Source organism: Mesoplodon bidens (genome assembly GCF_964165515.1).
Source record: "Mesoplodon bidens genome assembly, chromosome: 1".
Taxonomy (NCBI): Eukaryota; Metazoa; Chordata; class Mammalia; order Artiodactyla; family Ziphiidae; genus Mesoplodon; species Mesoplodon bidens.
This window is the reverse complement of record NC_138176.1, coordinates 168571836-168598557: the sequence shown is the minus strand read 5'-3', so window position 1 is coordinate 168598557 and position 26722 is coordinate 168571836. Positions and strand designations below refer to the sequence as shown.

Sequence of the window (26722 nt, the reverse complement as noted above, 5' to 3'; positions counted from 1 at the left end):
AGAATTAGTGCCCTTTAACGTTACAGGGTTCTAAGGGAATTCCCTGGTGGTCCAATGGTTAGGGCTCTGCACTTTCACTGCCCGGTGCACGGGTTGGATCCCTGGTCAGGGAACTAAGACCCTGCAAGCCCCATGGGTCAACCAAAATAAATAAATTTTAAAAAGATATATTACATCAGAATAATTATATTTAAAAAAATTGTACGTTCCGCTCTGCAAATCTCAAGACCGGCAAAGTTCATGGGTGAGAACCTCCAAGACGGAAATCAATGGGGCCAGGGGTCAGCAGGAAATCGCTACAGGACTCTAAATCAGAGGTTTCTAATATGTCATAGGAAGGAGAGTTACTAAACATAGTTCAATCGCATCTCAGCTGGTGGGACCATAAGGTTACCAGGACATCTGGGCAAAACAAAAACAAAAACAAAAACAAAAACGGAAATGCATAAGAAACTGCGGAGCCCCTAGGGGGCGGCCATGACGAGAAGGGAAAGTAGCGCATGCGCGGCATCCGGGTTTCTCGGCGCGTGCTTACTGCCGACGTGGCAGAAGGAGTGGCCTTGGAGCGTGGGGGTGGAACTTCCGAGAGCGACGCGCCGGCCCCCTCGGAACCGGAAGTGGAGCCTGGGAACCTTGACGTTAGGAACGAAGTCGAACCTGGATCTGGAGCCGGGTGAGGAGTGGCTTCGGGAGGTTGGTGGGTAGGAAAGCAGAGGAGAGGCCGGGGTATCACTGGCCAGATCGGGGTCCTGTCTGAGAAGGAAGGGAGGGGCCCGGGGGCGGGGCCCGGGGAGAGACCCTCACCTCATGCATCCACAATCCAGAATCAGTCCTAGACCCTCCCTTCTCTCCTCCCGGCCCAGATTCCGGCTCCCGCTTCCTGCCCTGAGCCTGTTGAAGGGCGCAGGACGCTCGATCTCCTACTTAGTGGAAGTCTCTCTCATCGCGGCCCGAGAAGCTGGCTTGGCTTCTCGGTCTTGATCCCCGGCGCTCCCAACCTCCACAGCTCGACTACTTTCAGAGTTCTAGGAAGCTTGCCCCGCCTCCTGGGTTGTCACCCTCGACTGTCCACCCAGAGTGGAGTTGAAACTTGAGCCTGACTCCAAACTCTTGGGTGTGTTTGAGGGGATTATTTCCTCGAGAAGAAGCTCCTTTCCTACCGTCCCCACCCCCACACTGACTTTAGGAAAATAAGAGGAGGAGGACATCTGTCAAGCTTAATGTAGTGACCTGTGTGAGGTTTAGGATTTGGAAGAACAGCTCCTGAGATGGCTTTGAATTTAAAGAGTTCTAGTCCAAGAGCAGCTCAGCTTTTCTGTAGTCAAGATGGCCCTACCTAGCAAAGGGGAGAGGCCCATTGTTCCATTGCAGTAGCTGTGAGCTCTTATGCTTCCTGGGTCCCTTCTGTCTATAGGATAGTTGGAATGATCAGGCTATGAAGAGTAGATGTGATCAGGTAGTCCTGTTCTTGGAAGGACCTTGGAAAGGCTCTCCAATTTATTCCTTTGTTGCTGAGCAAGATTGTAATAATTTTGGTGGTGGCCTAGATTCATTACAAGCATATAAGAGCAGAAACAGGAGAGTTGGAGAAGTGCATTGGGATTTGGAATACTTATAGTCCCCTCTGCTTGAAGGATAAGGTGAATGATCTTTTTCCATGAAATCTAACTTTGCCACTGATCTTTGAACTGTTTCCCTAGGTTATTGTGAGAAGTTTTTGTGCCAGGCCTGCACTCAGTTCTAATCTGATACCTTGCTAGAGTTTTCAGCTGTCCTTTACATTTAGTGATTTTAATGCTTCAGTTCTAAGGTTCATACACTCTTTTGGTGGGAAGACTGGGGATGGAGTAGCACTTGATTTACTGCAGTTTAGCCAAAGAATGTCATTTTTCTAAGCAGTTACTCTAAAATTTGTCTTTTGAGGGGGAGGGAATTTAGCCAATCTGTTTTAGACATGTAGTCTGAGTGATTAAAAATGACTAGCACACTAGAGGGTATTCAGTTTTGTGGAATGAATGGATGCTAGAGTGAATGAATGGAAAGTGGGAGCATTGTTTCATTTACCTGTAATATCACAGTAGTTTATCAGTGGCAGGACTTCTTGTATGACTAGACAGTAGAAATCATACCACTGGGGAATGGAGGCTGCTGCTCCATTCCAGTGGGCCTATCTGAGGTTGAAACTTATACCCTCTTGGCAGTGACAAAGCACAGGGTTCAGAGTAACAAAATCCTTAGTTTGAGGAGGCAGTCTGTCTGCTGTCTGGGGAAGAAAATTACAAAGATCCTGTAGTAGTGTGAGAATGATTAGGCTGATCACTGCCTGATAAGGTCAGTCCTTTTCTATTTCTACTTCCTACTGTGAATAGTGCTCTCTCTTTAGAAAACTGATTTTGACTAATTTCTCTCTTCTCTCTCATCTAATAGGTGAGACCAAGTCGGGGATGCTCTCATAATGAACGTTAACCAGTCAGCTCCACCTGTGCCGCCGTTTGGGCAGCCCCAGCCTGTCTACCTAGGGCACCATCAATCCAGCTATGGTGGGCAACCAGGGTCCACAACCGCCCCCACTTCCTATGGAGCCTACAATGGCCCAGTACCAGGCTATCAGCAACCCCCTCCCCCAGGTATGTTTCCAAGCTTCCTTTGAGCTAAGGAAGGGAATTAGTCGTCTTCAGGTTGGGTTGTATTGCCCTACCTAAGCTGCCTAAAGGGTTGTGGTGACTGGGATTGAGGAACATGAATCTGGCTCTTGGTCACTGAGAGTCCTGTGGGCAGTCTGCCCTTCCCTGGTTTTTTTGTTTGTTTGTTTTTGTTTGTTTGTTTGTTTTTCCCTTTTGGCCACATCACGCAGCTTGCAGGATCTTAACTCCCTGACCAGGGATCGAACCCAGGCCCACAGCAGTGAAAGTGCCGAGTCCTAACCACTGGACTGCCAGGGAATTCCCACCTTTCCCTGTTTTTTTATAAGGTGACTGTGTCTCTGCCTTAAGACATCTAGTGGGAGCACATCTTCCAGGTTCAATGGCAGTTCACTTCCTGTGGGTGTCACCCTGTGCAGCCTCACCTGGCTGCATTGTTCACAGCTGGATGGAAGGGTTGTGGTCACAGCTCGTCCAGAGCCTGTGACCAGGATTAATTATTTCTGTTGACCCAAAGTCTCTCTGAAATCACTTGTTTCTCATGTATATTGATAATGCCTCTCATCGGACTCATAGTTCTATCTATAAATGACTCTGGGACTTGGGGAACTAGTTCATGGATGAAAAGTGTGATGTTTGTGTGCCTGATTTTTGGTGCCTCTCATATCTTTCTGCTGATATCATTCCTTTTCCTTTGTTTGAGTTTCTTTGGCTTCTTAAATGTTGTCTAGTATCAGGGAAATAAGAGGAAACCATCTGGTGCTGCCTTAGGATCAGTGTTTGGCTTTTACGTTACTTTTTCATGAAGAGCAGCTGGTAATCTACAGATTATATTATTCATAGGGTTTTTTTAGAAAATGGTTGACATTTGATCTTTGGTTAAGCTAGCTAAGGACTTAGGTATACCAAGTGCTTTATGCTTTTTAAAACAGCAAATTCCATAAAGGGATATGGGAAAAAGAAGGCACCAAGGAGGCATAGGTGAGATTTGGGAAATGATTGAAGTTATGACCATTTTAATTACGACTTTGGAAAAAAAAATTGCGAAGCGGTGAGGTTAGGTCTCAGGGCTTTGGAGAGCCTTACTCTGGGTTGGGACTTTGGCTGGACAGAGTCCACCTCTGATCTGTCAAGTCCTGGCTTATCAAGATGGAGTTTGGCATTGCCCCAAGAGGAAGCTCTGTTATTGAGAGGAAAACATATCTGGTTCTATGATGGCTAGTGAGCAGGTTCAGATTAATCATATTCCTATAGGCAGGTTCTATAGTGTCTAATCTCTACTGAGGGCAGAGCAAAAGAAAAACAAAAAAACAATAGTTTGAACAGGAGTCAACAATATTTCCAAAGTGATATGCCAAGTAACTAATTGCTTTCTTCCTGCATCTCATGCGGGAAGGATGGTTGGGGGTAGTAGAAGTAGCTTTGATGGCAGCTCTGATGAGCAGAAAGGATGGAGTACAGCTTTTGTGAAGACACAGTGACAGCAGTAATTGGAGGGCAGGTGACCTGTCCTGACTGGACAATTGGGCAGGAACAAATTCTCCAACCCGTGGGAATACTTTCCTGAGCCATGTGCTATTGGGAGTGCCAACACTTAGAAATGGCTGAAAAGAAGATGGGTAGGATGAGTAGAATATATGAAGAAGAGGTTGGCAGAATAGTCTTCCTAATATTTATTTATTTATTTTGGCTGCGCCATGTCTTAGTTGCGGCATGCATGTGGGATGTAGTTCCCCAAACAGGGATCAAACCCGGGCCCCCTCCATTGGGAGCACAGAGTCTTACCCACTGGACCACCAGGGATGTCCCGAATAGTCTTCCTAAGAGGTGCCTTTCTTTACAACCTAGTTTAGAATGTTACTTGGTCACCTTCTGTGCCACCTTTCTCATGTATGCTCTAAGTTTCTGAGTTCTGGAGTGGGATCCTTTCCTTTTTAAAAAAAATTTTTATTTACTTATTTATTTTTGGCTGTGTTGGGTCTTTGTTGCTGCACTCGGGCTTTCTCTAGTTGCGGTGAGCAGAGGCTACTCTTCATTGCGGTGCACGGGCTTCTCATTGCAGTGGCTTCTCTTGTTGCAGAGCACAGGCTCTAGGTGCATGGGCTTCAGTAGCTGTGGCTCGAGGGCTCTAGAGCGCAGGCTCAGTAGTTGTGGCTCACGGGCTTAGTTGCTCCACGGTATGTGGAATCATCCTGGATCAGGGCTTGAACCTGTGTCCCCTGCATTGGCAGGCGGATTCTTAACCACTGTGCCACCAGGGAAGCCCCGGATCTTTTCTCTAAAAGAGTTGACGTTTTGTCTAGTGTAAGAACGTTAGACTGTCCTGGATTGAGTGAGAGTGTATGGTGATCATAGGAAGGCCCTACATTTTTCTGGCTCTGGCTACAGCTTCACCTGTAGTATACCTGTCTAGGAGAGTAGAGGCTCTCTGGCTGGGCATCCATGTTCAGTATCTCCTGTAGCTGGAGTTGCATGTTGATGGTGTCCTTTTCATTACCAAGCTATGGTCTTATGCTTGTGATATTGCAGTAAAGGTCTGAGCTTATTGATCCTTGCTTTGCATTCCTTGCTCAGAGTGGAGAAGAAAGTTATTTCCCAATTGCTTAGTTTCTCTTCTTTACCCTCAGGTGTTTCAAGAGCCCCACCTTCTTCAGGGGCACCTCCAGCCTCGACAGCACAGGGCCCTTGTGGCCAGACTGCATATGGCCAGTTTGGACAAGGAGATGTACAGAATGGGCCAAGCTCCACTGTTCAGATGCAGAGGTACGTATTTGGTTTTTTTTTTTTAAACATCTATTTTGGAGTATAATTGCTTTACAGTGGTGTGTTAGTTTCTGCTGTATAACAAAGTGAATCAGCTATACATATATCCCCATATCTCCTCCCTCTTGCGTCTCCCTCCCACCTTCCCTATCCCATCCCTCTAGGTGGTCACAAAGCACCGAGCTGATCTCCCTGTGCTATGCGGCTGCTTCCCACTAGCTATCTATTTTACATTTGGTAGTGTATATAAGTCCATGCCACTCTCTCACTTCGTCCCAGCTTACCCTTCCTCCTCGCCGTGTCCTCAAGTCCATTCAGAGGTACATATTTGGCTCAACCTAAATCTGGTCTGATGAGACTGGAAGAATTAGGAATGTGTGAGGGCCTATTTACTTTTCTTTTCTTTTATTTTTTTTCTTTGCTTTTCCCTTACATCCCTTTTCCTCTTCCCTTCATCTTTTTGTATTTTGTTCTCATTTTTGCAGGTTACAGGTGCTGCTAATGTCCACCCTGTGGATTATTGACCCATCTAAGTACCTGGGTTTTTTTCATATTCTTTCTATTTTTGTGAACTTGGGTTTTTTCCTTGACTAGACATATCTTTAATAATTGTTATGGTCCTTCTGAGCTTACCCTATGGGAAAAACAGGAGAAAAGAACCTCAGGATTATTTATGTCTCTTCTGACTTCCCCTTTTCCTTTAGATCAGGCGCTTAGTAGGATTTATTGGTTAAGTTTGGGTGTGACCAGTTATGAAAGGAAAGATACTCAAAGGAAAACTACATAAATGATGAAAACTTTGGTGGTGCATGACTCAGTAAACCCTTGTCTTTGCTTGGAAGTCCATTAAATGAGGGCAGTCATCTCTGTTGGAATGCTGTTTGTTTTTTGGTAAACAAAGAATAAAGTATAACTACGCATAGGGTATGTGGTAGTGGAAGAGTCACTTACTGACATTTTTATTAGGTGTTCGGAACATACATTTTTAACATTGAATGTAAGCCCGGAGGAAGAGCCTAGGAAACTCTCCCTAACCCTCTGTGTTGGAAAACTCTGAGAAGCAGTATAGGGAATTCATTAGTTCATTCATCCACTTAAAAATATTTATTTTGTACTACTATGTGTCAGATGTTGTTCTAGAGGTTGGAGATAAAGCATTATCAAACAGATCAAGTCTCTGCCCTTGTGAGCTTATAGTCTCATGGAGTACATAGAAGATAATAAGTAGTCAAATGTAAATAAGAAATAAAACAGAATAAGGATATTGAGAATGAGTGGTGAGGAGGTAGGGAGCTGTTTTAAATACATTGGTCAAGGAAAGCCTCTCTGAAGTGATGTTTGAAACCACAGTGAAATGATGAAGGGAGGTACCCAGAGATCTGGGGGATGAGTGTCTTAGATAGACGGAACAATGGTGCAAAGGCCCTGGTAGAGAAATTAATTCGGTTGATGTGAAGAAGAGCAAGAATGCCAGTGTGTCTAGAGCAGAGTAGAGAGTGGAGGAGATAAAGTAGGTACATAGGCAGGAGCCATATCATGTAGTGCTTTCTAAGCCATAGTTAGAAGTTTAAATTTGATTTTAGTTGCAGTGGGAAGCCATTGGAGAGTTTTAAGCTGGAGAGTAACATGTTCCCCATTTATTTGTTCATTTATCTGATGGATCTTTTCATTGTAATGTAAAACACATACACAAAAACCATACAAAACAAAAGTATGGCTTAGTATTTTTTCAAAATGATTACAACCCAGATCAAGAAATAGAACTCTGGGCCTCCCTGGTGGTGCAGTGGTTGAGAATCCGCCTGCCGATGCAGGGGACATGGGTTTGTGCCCCGGTCTGGGAAGATCCCACATGCCGCGGAGCGGCTAGGCCCATGAGCCATGGCCTCTGAGCCTGCGCGTCCGGAGCCTGTGCTCCGCAACGGGAGAGGCCACAATAGTGAGAGGCCCACGTATCGCAAAAAAAAAAAAAAAAAAAAAAAAAAATAGAACTCTGCCACACACCGCTAAAACCCCTTCCATGTGTTCCAATTCAATCATCGCTCTCTCCCTCCCCTGATAAGTAACCATTATCCTAACTTTTTTTTTTTTTTTTTGGCCATGCGGGATCCTAGTTCCCCAGCCAGGATTCGAACCCATGCCCCCTGCAGTGGAAGTGCGGAGCCCTAACCACTGGACCACCAGGGAATTCCCTATCCTAACTTTTATAGTAGCCACTTTGTGTTTTTTAAAATAGTTTACATCCAAAGGTACATCCCTAGACACCACAGTTTAGTTTTACCTATTAAGAAAAAACAACTTGATGTGTCTTTTAAGTCCATAGGTTCCCTTTTTATCTCTTTCTTTTTCTTACTGTTTATCTGTTGAGGACTCCAAGCTAATTGACCTGAAGAGCTTCCCACAGCCTGGATTATCTGGGTTGTATATTCATGTTGCAGTTCAGTATTTTCCTTTTTCCTTTGTATTTCCTGCAAATCGGCCACTGAATCCAAAGACTGGATCCAGATTTGATCCCTGTGGATAGGGTGGAGCAAGACTTTGAAGGCACATAATATCTTTTTTATATATATAAATTTATTTATTTAATTAATTTATTTATTTTTAGCTGCATTGGGTCTTCATTGCTGCACACGGGCCTTCTCTAGTTGCGACGAGCAGGGGCTGCTCTTTGTTGCAGTACGCGGGCTTCTCATTGCGGTGGCTTCTCTTGTTGTGGAGCATGGGCTCAAGGTGCGCGGGCTTCAGTAGTTGTAGCTCACGGGCTCTAGAGCCCAAGCTCAGTAGTTTTGGCGCACAGGCTTAGTTGCTCCGCGGCATGTGGGATCTTCCCGGACCAGGGCTCGAACCCATGTCCCCTGCATTGGCAGGCAGATTCTTAACCACTGCGCCACCAGGGAAGCCTGGCACATAGTATCTTGATGTCTCTCTTTTTGTGATGTTAGCAGTTGTTGATGCATATGTATATTAATTCACTGGGTTTACAAAATGGTGATACTCTAATTCTTTTGTTTTCCTCATTTATTTGTTTGAATACCATTTTAGACAGTTCTTGTCATCTGTTATTTGGTTACTGGTTGTGCAATTCATGTAGAATAAATGCTTGATTCTTTACCTTTATTTCCTAGTTTATAGGGAAATGAATTGGTTCTCTGTTATCTACAAGATGACCAACTCTTATTTTTAATATCATTATGAATTTATAGTTTTAAATGTATTTGATGGGTTTCAATTCACTGCAACTATCATCATTATTGGAGTATAAAGTGTCCTGTCTTTGACCAATGCGAGCCTCTTCACGTTGACTCCTGAGTCCTTTTGACATGACCCTAGTAATCTTTAGGTCTAATGAGATGTTTCAGGCTTATCTTGTACATTTATATTCTAGACCAGGAATTACCCATTTTTCCAAGAAATCCTTTATTTTGTTGGTGAGAAATGTTATTTTGTGACTATAACCTGGGCACTAGCAATGTTCATTGCTGCCTGATTGGTCACTTCCTATACCTCTTCAGTAGACATAGCTAAGAAATACATATCTACATATATTAAAGTTACAATACCTCATTAGTTTAAATATGTACTTTCAGTTCAAATTCAAGACTACAGAACGTTTACTTAACCTCTTCATTATATCTGTATCTCTTTTCTTCCATACCAGGAATCTTGATCCTCAAGACTGTGGGGATGATGGAATTTGAATATTGGAATATGCCACAATTTCTCATTTATTTTATCCCTTATTATACACAACAATCTCCATATAACAATACTAATACTATCACAAATGTGATTAGTAAAAACATTACTTTTAAAAAATTTTGCTTGTGCTCTCCCCATTCTCTAATAATTAAAACAAATATATTTATTTTAAAAAAGAGGTCACTTTGCTGAATTCAAGAGTAGAAGTAGGGAATCCTATGAGGAGGTTATTGCCGGTAGTTCAGGTAAGGGATGATCTTGGCTTGGTTTAGGATGGTAGTGGTAGAGGTGGTAAGAAGCAGTCAGATTTGGGATATATTTTGAAGGTAGAGTCAGTAGGATTAGATGTGAGTTAAGAGAGAAAGAGGAATTCTGGATGTCTTTTAACCTGTTGACTTAAGCAATTTGGTAAATAGTGCTATTTACTGGGATGAAGAATATTTGAGAAGGAGCAGATTTGGGGGGTGAAATGAAGGGTTTTATTTTGTACATTATAGGTTTAAGAAAGCTACTAGCTACCAAGTAGAGATGCTGAGTAGGCAGTTGTATATGGATCTGCAGCTAAGGAATGATGTCAGGACTGGATATACAAATTTGGGAGTCTTCAGTATAGAGACATTATTTAAAGCCATGGGACTAAATGAAATCACTTAGAAAGTGAGCATTGAGAGTAAATAGTAGAGTTGAGGACTGAACCTTGGAGCTTACCAACATATAAAAGGCGGTCAGAGGGACTTCCCTGGTGGTGCAGTGGTTAAGAATCTGCCTGCCAATGCAGGGGACACAGGTTCAAGCCCTGGTCCCGGAAGATCCCACATGCCGCAGAGCATCTAAGCCCGTGTGCCACAACTACTGAGTGTGCGCTCTAGAACCTCCGAGCCACAACTACTGAGCCCAGATGCCGCAACTACTGAAGCACGTGCGCCTAGAGTCTGTGCTCCGCAACAAAGAGGAGCCACCGCAATGAGAAGCCTGCCACGAAGAGTAGCCCCCGCTCGCCCGCGTACAGCAATGAAGACCCAACGCAGCCAAAAAGAAATAAATGAATAAATAAATTTATTTTTTTTAAAAAGGCAGTCAGAGGAGGAGCTATCAAAACACAATGAGGGACTTCCCTGGTGGTCCAGCGGTTAAGACTCCGTGCTCCCAATGCAGGAGCCTGTGTTTGATCCCTGGTCAGGGAACTAAGAGCCCGCATGCTGCAACTAAAGATCCCACATGCCACAACTAAAGACCTGTCACAGCCAAATCAAACAACCAAACAAACACACTGAGAAAGAGCAGTAGTGAGGTAGGAGATTAGCCATGACAGAGTAGCATCCTGAAACTAGGTGAAGAAAGTATTTTAGGAAGTCAAGAGAATAATCAGCTGTGTCATTTGCTGCTGAAGGGTGAGATGTAGACGAAGAATTGACTGTTGGGTTTGGCTAGGTTCGACATCATTGACAGATGTAGTTTCAGTGGAGATATGAAGGCAGGTGAAAGAATTTCAGCTGGTAAGTAGATTAATGTAACCTAAAACCCTTCTGCCACAAACATCTAGAAAGGGGAGAGGAAATAGAAACAATTCTTTTTTTTCAAATACATAATCAAGCTTAAAAGAAAGAAAGTGAAATCCTCAAGTGCCAGAGACAAAGTGGGAACTGAAAATCAGAGTGGTAAGTTGACACTGTGGCTGCCTGTGGAGAGGGTGGAAATTATTATCTTGAGAACCTGCGGGCTTAAGTTTAAGCCGGTACCTTGGGCATTTCTGAGCTGATGTTTAGAACTGAGACCTTGTCTATGAAGTCTGGACCTAGGCTACACCTTCAGTGAACAGGTAGACCAGAAAAAAAAAACTCTGCACACCGGCAGAGGGAAATAATAAGGAGTCCTGTTTCTCCCAGGCTGGCTGTGGATAAGTGGGGGGATAAAGAAAAGGTCTTGGGACTGCAAATGAACCTGTCTTTTTGGGGCAGTGAAAATGTTCTAAAGTTGGATTCTGGTGATGGTTGCACAACTCTGTAAATTTACTAAAAATCGTTGAATTGTACACACTTAAAAGGAGTGAATTTAATGGTATGGAAACTATATCTTAAAACTTTAAAAAAAATTTGATCTTGGGCAGCAGTATCATTGGAGTACCTTCCAGAAGCAAATGCTAAACAACCATTGTCCCTCAATCCAGGCCGTTAGGGTTTCTCAGAGGAAAAAAATATCGATTAGAGGAAACTGGGACTATTAGAGGAGAGCAGATAGTAGACTAGTACCTTGATTAAGGGACTATAACTGTCAACATAGAATTATGTACCTAGCTAAGAGAGAGGGGGGATAAAGACATTTTCAGACAAAGACTGAGAGTTTACTGTGTATAGGCCCTGGTTGAGAAAACTACTAAGGGATAGACTAAGGGAAAAAAGGAAAATGAACCTAGAAAGAAAGATCTTTAAAAAGAGAGAGGAATAGTAATTAAAGAAGTAGAGATAGGGAATTCCCTGGCAGTCCAGTAGTTGGACTCTGCACTTCCATTGCAGGGCACACGGGTTCAATCCCGGGTCCAGGAACTAAGATTCCACAAGCTGTGTGGCATGGCCAAAAGAAAAAAGAGACAGAGTATAGACCAATTCTTTTCTAATGTTTGGCTAAAAGAAGAGCAAAAGCTTGAGGGGATGTGAGGTTTTAGGGCAATTTTATTTGATTGGATTTTTTAAACAACTTCACTGAGCTATAATTCACATACCATGCAATTCACCCATTTAAAGTGTACCAATTTAATAGTTCTAAGTATATTCACAGATATGTGCAACCATGACTATAGTCAGTTTTAGAACATTTTCATCACCTCAAGAAGAAACACCGTATCCTTTATCTAAGTAGCTATCCCTATTTAGGTTTTCCTTAAATTCCTCACTCCCCCAATGTTAAGCAACCACTAATCTACTTTCTGTCTCTATAGATTTCCCTGTTCTGGACTTTCATATTAGTGGAATCATATACTATATGATATTTTGTAACAGACTTCTTTCACTTAGCATAATTTTTTCAGTGTTCATTTATGTTGTACCATGTATCAGTACTTCATTCTTTTTATTACAGTATTTCATTGTATACATATAATACTGCATTTTCTTTATCTGTTGATGGACATTTGGGTTGTTTCCACTAATAGTTGGTTGTTTTTTGAGATATTTGTATGTTTTTGTGCTGATGGGAATGATCAAAGAGAGAGACATTAAACGGGTAGTACATTGGAAAGACAGGTTCCGGAATGGAAAAAGATATTTACATATAAAGTAGGTATAAACATAAAGTAGTATCCAGAGTATGTAAAGAACTGCTACTAATCAATAAGAAAAAGTCAATTCAGTTGAAAAAAATAATGGGCAAAAGCCAGAATAGGTATTTTATGAAATAAGGAATGCTAATGGCCAAAGAACATATTAAAAAGCTGTTCACCCTCTTGAGTAAAGAAAAAAGTAAAAAGTAAAAACCACAACAAGGGACTTCCCTGGTGGCACAGTGGTTAAGAATCCACCTGCCAATGCAGGGGACACGGGTTTGAGCCCTGGTCTAGGAAGATCCCACATGCCGCAGAGCAACTAAGCCCGTGGGCCACAACTACTGAGCCTGCGCTCTAGAGCCCGCGAGCCACAACTACTGAATCCTGTGCCTAGAGCCCGTGCTCTGCAACAAGAGAAGCCACCTCAATGGGAAGCCCGCGCACTGCAATGAAGAGCAGTCCCCGCTTGCCGCAACTAGAGAAAGCCCGCGCGCAGCAACAAAGACCCAACACAGCCAAAAATGAATAAATAAATTAATTAATCAATTTATTTAAAAAAACACACAACAAGATACTCCTATGTATCCATCAGATTGGCAAAATTTAAAAGTCTGACAGTACTAAATATTGCTGAGCATATGGAGTATCAGGAACTCTCATCCACTGGTGGTCAGATGCAAATTAGTACAACTACTATGGGAAAATAACTTGGAATTATCTGTTAAAATTAAAGATATGCATATCATATAAACCAGTAATTTCACTCATAGCCATATGCCTTAGAAAAAACTCATGTATGTATAAACAAGTTGAATATATGATTGAACATAGCAACATTACTGATAATATCCAAAAATTGGAAAACCCCCAATATCCATCTGTAGTAAAATGCTTAAGTAAATCATGGCATATTTATTTAGTGGAATAACATTTAGTGATGAAAGAGAATGCTAAATGCAACAGCATAGATGAATTCATAAACATATGGTTGAACAAGAGAAGCAAAGCTCAGAGTATGTACGATGTGATTCTGTTTACAAAAGTTTAAAAACCTGACATAGCCGAATTATATTGTTTTAAAGATAAGGGAACAATTATCAAGAAGATGGGAAAGTAGTTATCTTTGGGAGAAAGGAGAGGGCTGTGATGGAGGAGAGGCACACAGGGCCTTTGGTGTATTCTATTTCTTGACTTGCTTTTTGGTTAAATGGGTTTTTGTATTATTCAGCAGTACATATATGTTTTATGTATTTTTTCCTATTTATGTTATATTTCACAATTAAAAAGTAAAGTATTGATACATTGGACTAAGAATCGGGTCTGGGTTCTAGTTCTAGAATAGTCTGCTATTTATACCCTTAGTGTCTTAGTTTTCTATCTGCTCTGTTTCCCTCATTAATTTGCTGTGAGAATTAAATTAAACACTTAGAGATGCTTTGTAAATTATAAAGCTATGTACAGATAAGGTGTTGGTTTACTGTTACTTTGGTATGTAATAGAATACCACTGGGTAGTGGAGAGTATTATCCATGTTAATAGAGTAGTACCATGGGATATAATTATTCTGACAAGGATTTATGAGCACCTGCCATGGGGCTAACAGTATGTTTGTTGCTGTGGAAGACAAAAAATGCAAAGCCCAACAAAGAGCTTAGGGAGGTAAGTTTCACTAGCATATTGCCCAGAAAATACTAGTTGAATGAACAAATGAAAAGTGTGAAACTGCAGAACTAGTAGAAGCTGACCAAACATAATAAAGTTCTAGTTATTTAGTAGAGACAAAATAAGCAGGAAGGATAAATCAGAATTTCAGTGTAACAGGCTACCGTTGTGAAGAATTTGATTCATTCTTGAAACCCCAGAAGGAGCTTGTTATGTATAATAATCTATGTTATAGATTTCTGCAGTAACATTACTGTAAAACACTGTTGCGGGCCTCCCTGGTGGCGCAGTGGTTGAGAGTCCGCCTGCCGATGCAGGGGATACGGGTTCGTGCCCCGGTCTGGGAGGATCCCACATGCCGCGGAGCGGCTCGGCCCGTGAGCCATGGCCGCTGGGCCTGCGCGTCCGGAGCCTGTGCTCCGCAACGGGAGAGGCCACAGCAGTGAGAGGCCCACATACCGCAAAAAGAAAAAAAAAAAAAAAAAAAAAAAAACACTGTTGCGATTGCTAGTTGGTATACAATGATATTGGAATGATTTTAAATTTATATTTTAATATGCCATCTGATACCATGGGAGTATCCAAGACAGCTATCCAAGTAACGAGGCTTTGCTAGATAGACCCAGCTAGAAGGCTACCTGGTTTATGTCCTGTTTGTCTAGTCCTTAACTCTGGTACAGTTAGCATCATCTTTCTGCTTAGCATAGAATGCCAGACTTAGCTGACCTGCTCTTCAAGATGCTGTAAAACAATATAGTTTCCTATATGATGTGGAGTTCCTGCCAACTTTGAAGGGTGTCTCAGCCCACTAGAAACCTCTGCCTTCCTTCTCTTCGCAGGCTCCCTGGGTATCAGCCATTTGGGTCAGGCATATTGGCCCCTGTGGTCAGCCAGCCAGCTGTGCTTCAGCCCTATGGCCCTCCCCCAACAAGTGCACAGGTGACTGCTCAGCTGGCCGGAATGCAGATCAGTGGTACTGTGGCCTCAGCCTCTCCACCTTCAGGGCTAGGCTATGGTGAGTAGCTGTGACCACAGGAATACTGTCCCCTTCCTTTTAGAAGCATCAGACTCTGGGGCTATACCTGAATCCCTTTTATTTCTTGTGCTTCTGAGCCCCAGCAGATGGGAGAAGTCATTCCTGCCCCTCATGTGGAAAGGAAAGTGATTTACTGAACAAGGAGGCAGAATGACTGGGGTTCTGACTCTACTTCTTCTACTTCTCAGGCCCACCAACATCGCTGGCCTCAGCCTCAGGAAGTTTCCCTAACTCTGGTCTGTATGGCTCCTATCCTCAGGGCCAAGCTCCTCCCCTTGGCCAGGCCCAGGGTCATCCTGGGACCCAGCCTCCCCAGCGATCTGTCCCACTACAGGCCTCCAGCTTCACACCCCCAGCTTCAGGGGGTCCTCGGATGCCTTCGATGACTGGTCCTCTCTTGCCTGGACAGAGTTTTGGGGGGCCCCCAGTAAGCCAGCCCAACCACGTGTCCTCACCTGCTTCTCAAGCTCTGCCCCCTGGCACCCAAATGACTGGGCCCCCAGGACCACCACTACCACCTATGCACTCCTCCCAGCAGCCAGGCTATCAGCTGCAACAAAATGGTGAGTTTTTCCCAAGGTCTACCTAGGAGCCAAAGGCTTTAGCAGTTCACGTGTTTTTGTTGTTGTTTTTATTTGTAAGTGAACTAGATAGACAGCTTCAGGGTATTATTACTAGGATCTGGGGTTTATAAGATTTTTTTTTTCTCTTAGTTCAGATAGTGTGGGCTTTCTCTGAATGGTCATTACTGTACCTCTCAATTCTACATTTATAGGAGTCTAGTAATTTCTGTGAGGCCTTAAGAAGAGATAGAGAAGGAATAATTTGTTCATCAACCTTGTGTCCTTGTCTCTTAGGTTCCTTTGGACCAACCCGGGGCCCTCAGTCCAATTATGGAAGTCCCTACCCAGGAGCAGCCGCTTTTGGAAGTCAGCCTGGGCCTCCTCAACCATTGCCTCCTAAGCGCCTGGACCCTGATGCCATCCCAAGCCCTGTAAGTAGATACTTATGTGGTCCTGGGGAAGATGCTTGTGGCTGCCAGATAAGTGAGTCAACCTAGAAGAGATGTTTGCCTAGCCTTTGCTGATTTTCCTTTTCGTTCATCATCTTGTAGGTGTAGAACCTAGATGTAATTTTTTTTTTTTTTTTCTCGGAACGTGGGCCTCTCACTGCTGTGGCCTCTCCCGTTGCGGAGCACAGGCTCCGGACGCGCAGTCAGTGGCCATGGCTCACGGGCCCAGCCGCTCCACAGCATGTGGGATCTTCCCGGACCAGGGCACGAACCCGTGTCCCCTGCATCGGCAGGTGGACTCTCAACCACTGCGCCACCAGGGAAGCCACCTAGATGCAATCTTTGACTCTTTAACTAGAACTTGAAGTCCCAGAAGTCTTTTGGGGGCACTTTTACTTCATAGCTGGGCAGGAAAGGAAGGGAAACCAGGAGTGATCAGCAGTATCAGTAGAGCTCTGGGTTGAGTGCTGCATTCTGTCACTGCTGGACAGAGCACGGTAACCTCTGCTCTTCTGTGGAGTAGTGGGTGGGTCCAGGTCTTGTCCTCTTAGATCTAGTAGGATAGCAGTCTTCTTAATGGGTAGAGCTGGTGGAAATTCTCTGGTGTTAGGTGGTAAGAAAAGGAAAGCCTCTCTGGATTCTCTCTGCCCCTACTTGGACGGTGTTTTAGGAGGAAGCCTCCAATACTTTTGCTTGTTAGCCTGCTGCTGTGTGGATGGGGAATAGTGATCTACAATTTCAAGGGCAATGTGGGGAAGTTGCTTCTCCCAGGAAAAGGGTGAATCTCACCCTTAGAGCCATCAGAATACTCAGGCCTGCCTCATCATACACAGAATAGAGGCAGGTACTGTACTCCCAAGTGGAGGCCACTTTATAGTTCTGTCTGCAACATTTGCTATGTCAATTACCTCACCATGCTTAGCCATTGTCATATTCCATTCTGTTCTCTTCCCTCTTCCTTTGGGGAACTATCATGGTGAGGGACCCAGCTGGCAAAGGGCGACTCTAGAGGATTAAGCAGTCCCTCTTTCCTTTTCCCTCCTTTAGTGAGAAGGAGAGTCTGGTTGGATGTGAGGCTTCTTTCAGCATAAGAATAGTTCTTACATGGGAGGCTTGGCCTTTTGGAGGGAACATCCCTCTTCTTCCTTCTTAAAATTTCTCCCATTCAGCCCCTCCGTATAACTCCTCTTGCCTCCTATTTGCCCCCTTCCTTATCTTTCTACATCATAGCCTGAGTCATTAAAGGCTCTTTTTTGGCCCAGAAAAATTTGGAATTTCTGATCTAGGGCGGGGCCTGATCTCAGCAGTATGAGCTGGGCTCCAGCTGTTCATGTCTAACTCATCAGGGCTGAGAGAAGTAACATCTGCTTCTTGTTCTTTTGTCTCCCTCCCTCTATTCCCCTGCTGCCTTTATTATTAAAACACTAAAAGCAACTCAATGAGCTGCCTCCTCAGCAGAAAACCAGGCACAGAATAGACCCTGATGCCATTCCTAGTCCAGTAAGTGCAGGGGGTGGGTGTGTGTTTGTCATCCCTGTGTTAATGTCACCCATGCATGCCTGTGACCTCATCTTCACCTCATCCACCATGTCCATCCCTCCGCATCCTCTTCCCTTAGTCCTTCTAGACCCTTGCTTTTACAAGCTAGAAGGATGTGCATGCCTCGAGTCACCATATAATGAAGAAGTAGCAAGCTGTTAGCAGTGCCTTTAAGTATGGGATGGTAGAAGGTCAGGATTGAAGGGCGGGGTCAGATGGCATATTAAGCTTTGGTTTTAGTTCTGCTGGCTCCTCCAGGAGCCTGCATGTGACATAGGATGGAACAGGACAAAACTGAACAGTAGATCTTTCCCTTTTGGGTTTGATTTGTCTACTGCTTGTTGTAGAGAAACATGTGGGTAGGTGGCTACTAATGTACAAATTTGGGAAACTCATTTCTTACGGGGAGGGGACAGCTGGTTTGAGAAAGTGTGGGCCGCTTTCTCATCTGGAGAGTCTGTTTGACTCTGATATATTTCTAAGCTTCAACTCTTTCTGCTATGGGATACAGAGTCTTATTCTCCCTTTACTTTTTCTGGTTTTACCAAACCCATCTTGAAGTAACTGACCAAAGGTTATCAGCCTGCATGAAGGTCTGATCACCAGCTTTGCAAGATCTTTTTTTTTTTCCTTTGCTGGGTCTGTCAAAATGTGGGGGACTGAGGATTGGGCTGTAATATCCTCTTCTCCCATATTTACACACTGATGCTTACCTGAAAATAAGGCAGCATCTGCTTCCTCACCTTACCTGATCATTTCCTGCTGTGTAATCCTCTCCTCACCCTGTCCCTTCTACTTTCATTGAGTGTAGAGTCATTCCAGGTAGATTTCATTTTTACATGGTTACCGTGGTCTGTTCTCCTGCTCTGATCCAGAATGTGTCTTGGGAAGAGAAGGGGAGGCAGAGGCTTGATGGGGGAGGGAAGTGGAATCTGATCATGTTTGAAGGCTTGTGATAAGAGCTGGAGCTTTCCTGGAGTAGGTATTATAACAGGGTGCTCACCATTTATTGGGATCAGGGTGATTCATAAAGAAGCCCTTTCTCAATGTTGCCTGTCCAGCATGTTGCTGCTGACTGTGGAGTGGAAGACTGGTATTACAGCATCTTACATGATCCCCTAAAGGAGAGCAGACCTGGTGCATGAGGCGTGTTCCTTGGCAAATTATTCGTTTCTGTGCTGCAGCTCCAGTGTTTCTTCCTTCTGGCTCTCTGCGACCTGCTACTCCCTTTTCATCTGTCACTTCATTCCTTTCACCTCTTCCCTACAGATTCAGGTTATTGAGGATGACAGGAACAACCGGGGCTCAGAGCCATTTGTTACTGGAGTGCGGGGCCAGGTGCCACCCTTAGTCACCACCAACTTCCTCGTGAAAGACCAAGGTGAGAGGGCATTCATTACTCCCTGCGGGGACTTTTTCTCCAGCATTATCAGCTTCTGGATGGGGCTTTGTCAGTCTTTAATCAGAGACCAGTCCCTCATTGGTGTCTAGGGGGAAAAAGCCACCATCAGCTCTAGCATTTGTTGGGATGATGGGGTGGATTGGCAATGGAGAGCCAGTGTCTGGAGTGGTTCTGTGATCTGACTCAGCTTTTCTACCTCCTCTTCAGGGAATGCAAGTCCCCGATACATCCGATGCACATCCTATAATATCCCTTGCACATCTGACATGGCTAAGCAGGCTCAGGTGCCCCTGGCAGCTGTCATAAAGCCGCTGGCAAGGCTGCCCCCAGAGGAGGTGAGTCAGGGAAGGGACTAGAGTATCATGAAAGGGAGGAAGGGAGGGGGAGTGGGGAGTGAGACTTCTTCCTAGATGTGATTCTGGCAGTCACAATGGAAGAAGTCTTGGTTGGGCGGGAGGGGCGAATATCTTCAATAGCTTTCTATCACAGGGCCCATGCCTGAAGGGGGTGGTAGGGATGAGAGTAAAAGCCCAAGAAATTGCTGGATGGGAGCAGAGTCCACAGGGGAAACACATTATGGAAAGAGTCAAGGCCAGCTTGCAGGGGAGAAGACAGCTGGCTGCAGGAGCCTCTCATAGCATGGTCGTCTCCAGATGAAGAGAAGCACATCATTCTGTTTTTCTTGTGTGATGTCCTGTCATCCCAGGTAGGTCGAGACGTTAGGACAGCATATTAAGGAAAAAGGTAGATTAAGATCCAGTAGTCCTTCTCTTACCTGGTTTGGGCCATGATCTGTCACCCCAATACCTGGAATCAGCATTGAAAGAGAGCTTGGCAGCTGCTCTGCCAGGCCTTGGTAGGATACCCTCATGTTCATGCCTAGCTTAATGAACCTGGGGTGGATTTCTCTATAACTGGATACTCACGGCTCACTTTACATCCTGCTTCTCTGTCTTGTTCTGTGTTTTTCTCTTTCTCTTTTCCTGGGTCTCAGTGGGGATGGTGGGACACTTGGCTGCTGGTCTCTTATCTGTAGGGTGACATCTGCCTGGGCATCAGTAGGCTCACAGAAATCCAGGGATTGGGGAGGACAAATGTCATAGATACTTTGTTGGGAAAGGAGGTAGGAGTCAAGATCCTAGAGCAGGAATGAAGGGGATTGAAGATTGGGCCAGAAATGAGAATCCTGGGTAATCTCTGGTTTTCTCCTCATACGTCCACGTCAGCCCCTGGTTTGTTTGGGCCAGTTCCACAGTTGCTCTTCTCTTTCCAGAAGAAGTGAAATTCTAGAGATGAGGAGTAAGGAGAGGGGACTATAGAATTTAGACTTAGGGACATTCCTTAGGGACATTTGACATTTGTCCTCATTCCCCTTCTCTCTGCTCCCTCCCCAGGCAAACCATCTGAGCCATGCCCTTCTCCCTCCAGGTTGTTCCTCCTCATCTGTTGCCACTGCTGTAGCTTCCCTCTATGTCTGAGCCCCTCCCCTTTGCTCTTTAGGCTTCACCGTATGTCGTCGACCACGGGGAATCTGGTCCTTTGCGCTGCAATCGCTGCAAAGCATACATGTGCCCTTTCATGCAGTTTGTTGAGGGAGGGAGGCGCTTCCAGTGCTGCTTTTGCAGCTGTATCAACGATGGTATGTTCACAGAGGCTGGGGTTGGGGGGGATCTGGATTGCATCTTCATTGTTCTCTTTCTAGTTAGATAGATGAGGGTCCGTTGGTTCAGGGGTTGGGGAAATAAGGCGCCTGTGGGGATGTGGGGCAATAGAGTGAGCTCAGCCAGGACCCAACTAAGGTTGAGCGTGGACCTTTGAGTAACACTCTGCCCTACTCCCCACAGTTCCCCCCCAGTATTTTCAACATCTGGATCATACCGGCAAACGTGTGGATGCTTATGACCGTCCTGAGCTGTCCCTGGGTTCTTATGAATTCTTGGCCACTGTAGATTACTGCAAGGTGAGGGAAGGTAGCGTGGGGAGCAGCAGTGGGTGGACAATGAGACAGCTAAGACTTGCTGTGGTCATTTCCCTCACCCCGTCATTGTCCCCTTTGGTGTTGACTTCTCTCTGGTCAACTGACCTGCTTACTAATACCCCTCTCCCCCCGCCCGCCACCAACATTTCCTTCCTTTGCAGAACAATAAGTTCCCCAGCCCTCCTGCCTTCATCTTCATGATTGACGTCTCCTACAATGCCATCAGGAGTGGTCTTGTTAGGCTCCTCTGTGAGGAGCTCAAGTCACTGTTAGACTTCCTGCCTAGGTGAGAGTTAGCAGCCAAGGTGCTTCCATTGGATAATGATGCCTGGGGAGGGGGCTTAGGGGTGGGTGGCTGGGTTAACCAGCACATCATGGATCCTGATGTCATGAAGTTGGGTGGTGGAGGAGGTGGCAACCGTGGGTAACAATGTCACCTTCTACAGGGAGGGCGGGGCAGAAGAGTCAGCAATCCGCGTTGGCTTTGTCACCTATAATAAGGTGCTCCACTTCTACAATGTGAAGAGCTCATTGGCCCAGCCACAAATGATGGTTGTATCTGATGTGGGTGACATGTTTGTGCCACTGCTGGATGGCTTCCTGGTCAATGTCAATGAGTCTCAAGCAGTCATCACCAGGTAGGAGTTAGACTGTGGGGGTAAAGCAGGGGTGGGGTGGGTACAACCACAGAAAGCCAGAGAGTTGAGCAGAGGGTTCAGTGGATGGACAGAGGCTGTGCCTCAGGAGTTCTCAGAGTCTGGGGGCCAGATGACTCTTCAGGGAATTGAGGGATTTGAAATTTGGATATCAATTTTGATTGCCTCCTATCACCTATCTCTTCAGCTTATTGGATCAGATTCCGGAAATGTTTGCAGACACAAGGGAGACAGAGACAGTATTTGCCCCAGTTATCCAGGCTGGGATGGAGGCTCTGAAGGTAAGGCTCGAGTCCCTGGCAGCCACCTCTGCAACACTGTCTTCTGACCATCTTACCCCCTAGGATACAACCCCTGTATCTTCAGTGATTGATGGCTGTGCAGTGAGTCAGCTTGTCTGACATAGTTGGCACTGAGTAAATGACGAGGGAAGGGATGAATGAATAATGGATGAATAAGGGAAAGAATGGACAAGTAGATCTCTCTTCTTTTCTAGGCTGCTGAGTGTGCAGGGAAGCTCTTTCTGTTCCACACCTCCCTGCCCATTGCAGAGGCCCCAGGGAAACTGAAGAACAGAGACGACAGGAAGTTGATCAACACAGACAAGGAGAAGGTGTGGGATTGGGAGCTGCGGGGAGGACTTTCTATTACAGAGGAACATGTTGTCTCTTCACAATGCAGTACTCTTTTAACTTTCTGGAGGGGGACTGGGACTGGATCCTCTGCCCTTTCACATGTCACATCCGTGACTGCCAACCACCTCCACTGCTCCCACACCTCTACCCCATCCCAAAGCCTTTGGTAGACTTTTTTTTTTTTTTTTTTAAGAGACTGTTCTGTTACTATTGCAAACTGAGAGGTAGATCTGAAGTCTTACACGTCCTTGAATATCCCACATTACATATACAGCATATACACTTCTCAAGCAGGGTGGAACTGGGATCTTTGAACATTATTTTCTGTTCTTCCCCAGACTCTGTTCCAGCCTCAGACAGGTGCCTATCAGACCCTGGCCAAAGAGTGTGTGGCCCAAGGCTGCTGCGTAGACCTCTTCCTCTTCCCTAACCAGTATGTGGATGTGGCCACGCTCTCTGTTGTACCCCAGCTCACTGGTGGCTCTGTCTATAAATACGCTTGCTTTCAGGTACGGCATGGGACTCTGGGTGGCAGGTGGAAGCAGGACTGTGAATGCCTGCCTGCATGTGGAGTGGCCCCTTAGCTGCTGACTCATTAATAGGAATAGCGTTGGAGGAGAAGACTGCACAGTGTACAGAAGAGAGTGTGGCAGTCAGGAGCACGGGGCTTGGAATCAGTCCCGGGGTGACATTCTGGCCCTACCATTTACCAGCTGTGTGACCTAGGATAAATTACTTAATTATTCTCTCCTTTGTTTCTTCATCTACAAAATGGGATTTTTATAGTTAGTAATTAGGATTTGTCATCAGGATTAAGTAATTATATGTAAGGCACTTAATGTGATACCTGGCATGTAATATGTAATAAGTGCTTAAAAGCTATCATTATCATCAACATCGTTATCGTCACTGTTACTGTCATTAACGATTCTGCAGGCTTGTAGAGTGGAGGGGGTGCAGGAAGATTGTTTATATGTAGTCAGTGATGTGACTCTGAGCCTGGGGGGATGCAGGTGGAAAATGACCAGGAACGGTTCCTGAGTGACCTGCGTCGGGATGTACAGAAGGTCGTTGGCTTTGATGCTGTGATGCGGGTCCGGACAAGCACTGGTCAGTCCTAGTTGGAGAAGAGCAGGTGGGGGGGCTCAGTCTGGAGGGAGGCACCTGTCATACCTTTAGCCCTGTCCATGTGGCCTCAGGTATCCGTGCTGTAGATTTCTTTGGGGCTTTCTACATGAACAACACAACAGATGTGGAGCTGGCTGGGCTGGATGGGGACAAGACGGTGACTGTGGAGTTCAAGCATGACGATCGGCTCAATGAAGAGAATGGAGCCCTCCTGCAGGTAGGGGGCAGGAGGCAGGGGTTGGGGACGAAGTGTCCACGGTCATTTCCCTGGATATAAATAGGCTGTAGGGAAGGGGGTGAGGGGTGGGTAGAGAAGACTAGAAGAGGCTGGAGAAGGGATGGCTCATGTCTGTCTTCTAGTTTAATAACATAGCAGAGGCAGTTTTCCGAGGGCTATGCTGAGGGAGGGAGGGATGTGAATTCCCCCTTTCTCCCTTCCCCTAGTGTGCCCTGCTCTACACCAGCTGTGCAGGGCAGCGACGGCTCCGCATCCACAACCTGGCCCTCAACTGCTGCACTCAGCTGGCTGATCTGTATCGAAACTGTGAGACTGACACGCTCATCAACTACATGGCCAAGTTTGGTGAGGGCAGAGGCAGGGCAGGGTGGGATTGGGGCTAAGAGAAAGGTCCAGGATGGTCAACAATTCAGCATTCCTGAGTGGGTGTGATGGTGGGAAGGCACGTGTGATGGAGTGGCTGACCAGTGACTGTGCTGTCTCCCTTTCCTATCCAGCATACCGGGGGGTCCTGAACAGCCCTGTGAAGACTGTTCGTGACACTCTTATCACTCAGTGTGCCCAGATCTTGGCCTGTTACAGAAAGAACTGTGCCAGCCCCTCCTCTGCAGGACAGGTAGGGCAAGCATTTTGGTGGAGGAGTTGTTGGGATACATTTTTGCATTGGGAGGGATTTCTCATGATCATTGACTTTGTTTTGATAACCGCCTTAGTTGATCCTTCCTGAGTGCATGAAGCTACTCCCAGTTTACCTGAACTGTGTATTGAAGAGTGATGTCCTGCAGCCTGGAGCTGAAGTCACTACTGATGACCGGGCCTATGTCCGACAGCTGGTTACCTCCATGGATGTGGCTGAGACCAATGTCTTCTTCTATCCTCGGCTCCTACCGTTGGTGCGACTGAGTGCTGGAGTGTGAGACATTGTAGTGAGAAAGGGACATCATAGGAGGAGGAAGGGAAGGATTAATATTGTCTGTGTCTGACACTCATTAATTTTTTACCTATCTTATCTGATGGAATATTTTCATACTGAGAGTTACTCAGGTGCTTAGCTTTCTGAAATGTCACGTGTATGGGGGTGGAGGATGGGGGTGTGGGTGGGCAAACGAGTCTTATGGTCCTTGGTAACCTTTTGCCCCCTTCCTTTTGTCTAGACAAAGTCTCCCATTGAGAATACCACTGAACCACCAGCAGTTCGAGCATCTGAAGAGCGTCTAAGCAACAGGGATATATATTTGCTGGAGAATGGGCTCAACCTCTTCCTCTGGGTGGGAGCAAGTGTCCAACAGGGTGTTGTCCAGAGCCTCTTCGGTGTCTCCTCCTTCAGTCAGATCACCAGTGGCTTGGTGAGGGCAGGGAGTCAAGGAGAATGTGGGTGTGGAAGTAGACTCTGTGATATGAGTTAGGAGCCAAGAAAAGTGTGCTCATTCCCTTAAATAGCAGGGTACACTTAGAGAGGGAGGGTGCTCTCATTCTTCACAGGCTTCCATATTTCAGATAATGCATACATCTGTGCTGCCCCGTCTTCACTTCTGGATTCAGCATATCCTTACCATAAGGATAAATGAATTTTGTGTTCCAGAGTGTTCTGCCAGTTCTGGATAATCTGCTGTCCAAGAAGGTGCAAGGCCTCATTGACAGTTTGAGGGCACAGAGATCACGGTACATGAAGGTAACACTGATCTGAACCTGGATTTCTTACCTTGTCAAGTCCTCACTGGGAGGGGGGAGGGGGAGTAAGTGACTAGGTAATGGGATTTCAGGGCATGTTTAATTCCCTTTAGCCCTGCCTCATGACCCTGTGTTCTGGCCGTAGCTTATTGTGGTGAAACAAGAGGACAAGCTGGAGACACTGTTCAAACACTTCCTGGTGGAAGACAAGAGCCTGAGTGGCGGAGCATCCTATGTTGACTTTCTCTGTCATATGCACAAGGAGATTCGGCAGCTACTGAGCTAGAGCATGTGGGTAAACAGCATAGGGTCCAGGCCAGCTTCCAGAAAGTACCCCAGGACAGCAGAGAAATTGGGACAGTTCCATATATTGTAAGTCATATAAGCTGACCTCAGTCTCTTTGGGGGGAGGGGGAGGTATAAGGAGACACCTTCTTTCTGGGCTCAAGTATCCTACCACTCTGTCATGTCCTGCTGTTGGAAGGTGCCCCTGTCCCCTCACTTTACCCTCATTTTCCTGCTAATCCTGTCATAATGAATGTAGTTTCTCAGTTCACTGTATATGATTTGGTGTTGGGGGATTTGGAGCCACCCAGACCCTAATAATATTATGTGTCCCTTTGGACCAGCCTCCAAGAAGAGAAGGGCAGGCAGGAAGGAGTGAGGATCCCAGGGTATTAGGGGGGAGGGGCTGCTAATTCAGCTCATTGTCATCAACAACTTCCTATATTAGGGATAAACATACCTACAGGTGCACAAGAGCTGGGGTATAGACCGTAGATGGTAGAGAGAAAAGTGGTCAGTCTTCTTGGGCCTGGAAGTCAACAGCCAACTCAGAGTGACTGAGGGTGGTTGATTAGCTTTCTTGCTCTGCTTCCACTGGTCTTTCTCTCTCCTGAAATGATTGGTGATCACTTGGTGAATAGAGGCACGTAATCAGAAATGAATGAGCCTGGGAACAGAGTTGCAAAGTATATTAAGACCTGGTAGTGGTATCAGCCTCCTTTCCAGCTGGAGAGGCCCCAACACTGGATGGTTCTGTAGGGAGCCTGGCCATCAACTTGCAATACCTCACAGAGCCAGCCCGCATCCCACTCTGAGCTCCCGCTGGAAGCATTGCTCTCCAAGCTGGAGGTTGTTGGGGAGAGAGGCAGAGGTGGCTAGTCTCTCCTGCGAGGACACCACTCAGGCTTTCGTACTGACAGAGTGGCTGACAGTTATCTTCCAACCCCACCTAGCTGGGGCAGGACAAGGGCTAGGCTTGATGGTGGCCAGGCTTGCCTGCTCCCAGCCCGGGACGCCCCTGCTCTGGACCTCTCATTTCTCTTCGTTGGTTTATTTTTCAATGCATCTTTAATTTGTAAAGAAATAAAATAAATGAAGATGTAACCAGCAGCCTCAG

At 45.6% G+C, this 26722-nt stretch overlaps 1 protein-coding gene across 1 annotated transcript; it reads left to right on the top strand.

The window, feature by feature from the left end:
• Positions 1–547: 547 nt before the first annotated feature.
• SEC24C (SEC24 homolog C, COPII coat complex component) lies at positions 548–26715 on the top strand. Its single transcript, XM_081253419.1, has 23 exons — positions 548–673; positions 2428–2627; positions 5270–5405; positions 14865–15040; positions 15250–15624; positions 15919–16055; positions 18882–18993; positions 19222–19349; positions 20515–20653; positions 20859–20974; positions 21154–21278; positions 21439–21630; positions 21836–21929; positions 22145–22261; positions 22622–22792; positions 23297–23393; positions 23483–23628; positions 23856–23994; positions 24147–24265; positions 24363–24542; positions 24804–24995; positions 25232–25321; positions 25466–26715. The coding sequence occupies exons 2-23, from the start codon at positions 2456–2458 to the stop codon at positions 25604–25606; spliced, it is 3294 nt and encodes a 1097-aa protein (XP_081109545.1). The 5' UTR covers positions 548–673; positions 2428–2455; the 3' UTR covers positions 25607–26715.
• Positions 26716–26722: the final 7 nt, after the last annotated feature.

Coding starts and splice junctions, on each gene's coding strand:
- SEC24C (XM_081253419.1), top strand. CDS start 2,456: ATGAACGTTAACCAGTCAGCTCCACCTGTGCCGCCGTTTGGGCAGCCC. Junction 20,975..21,153: donor CCACTGTAGATTACTGCAAG/GTGAGGGAAGGT, acceptor CTTCCTTTGCAG/AACAATAAGTTCCCCAGCCC. Junction 24,266..24,362: donor GCCCCTCCTCTGCAGGACAG/GTAGGGCAAGCA, acceptor TAACCGCCTTAG/TTGATCCTTCCTGAGTGCAT.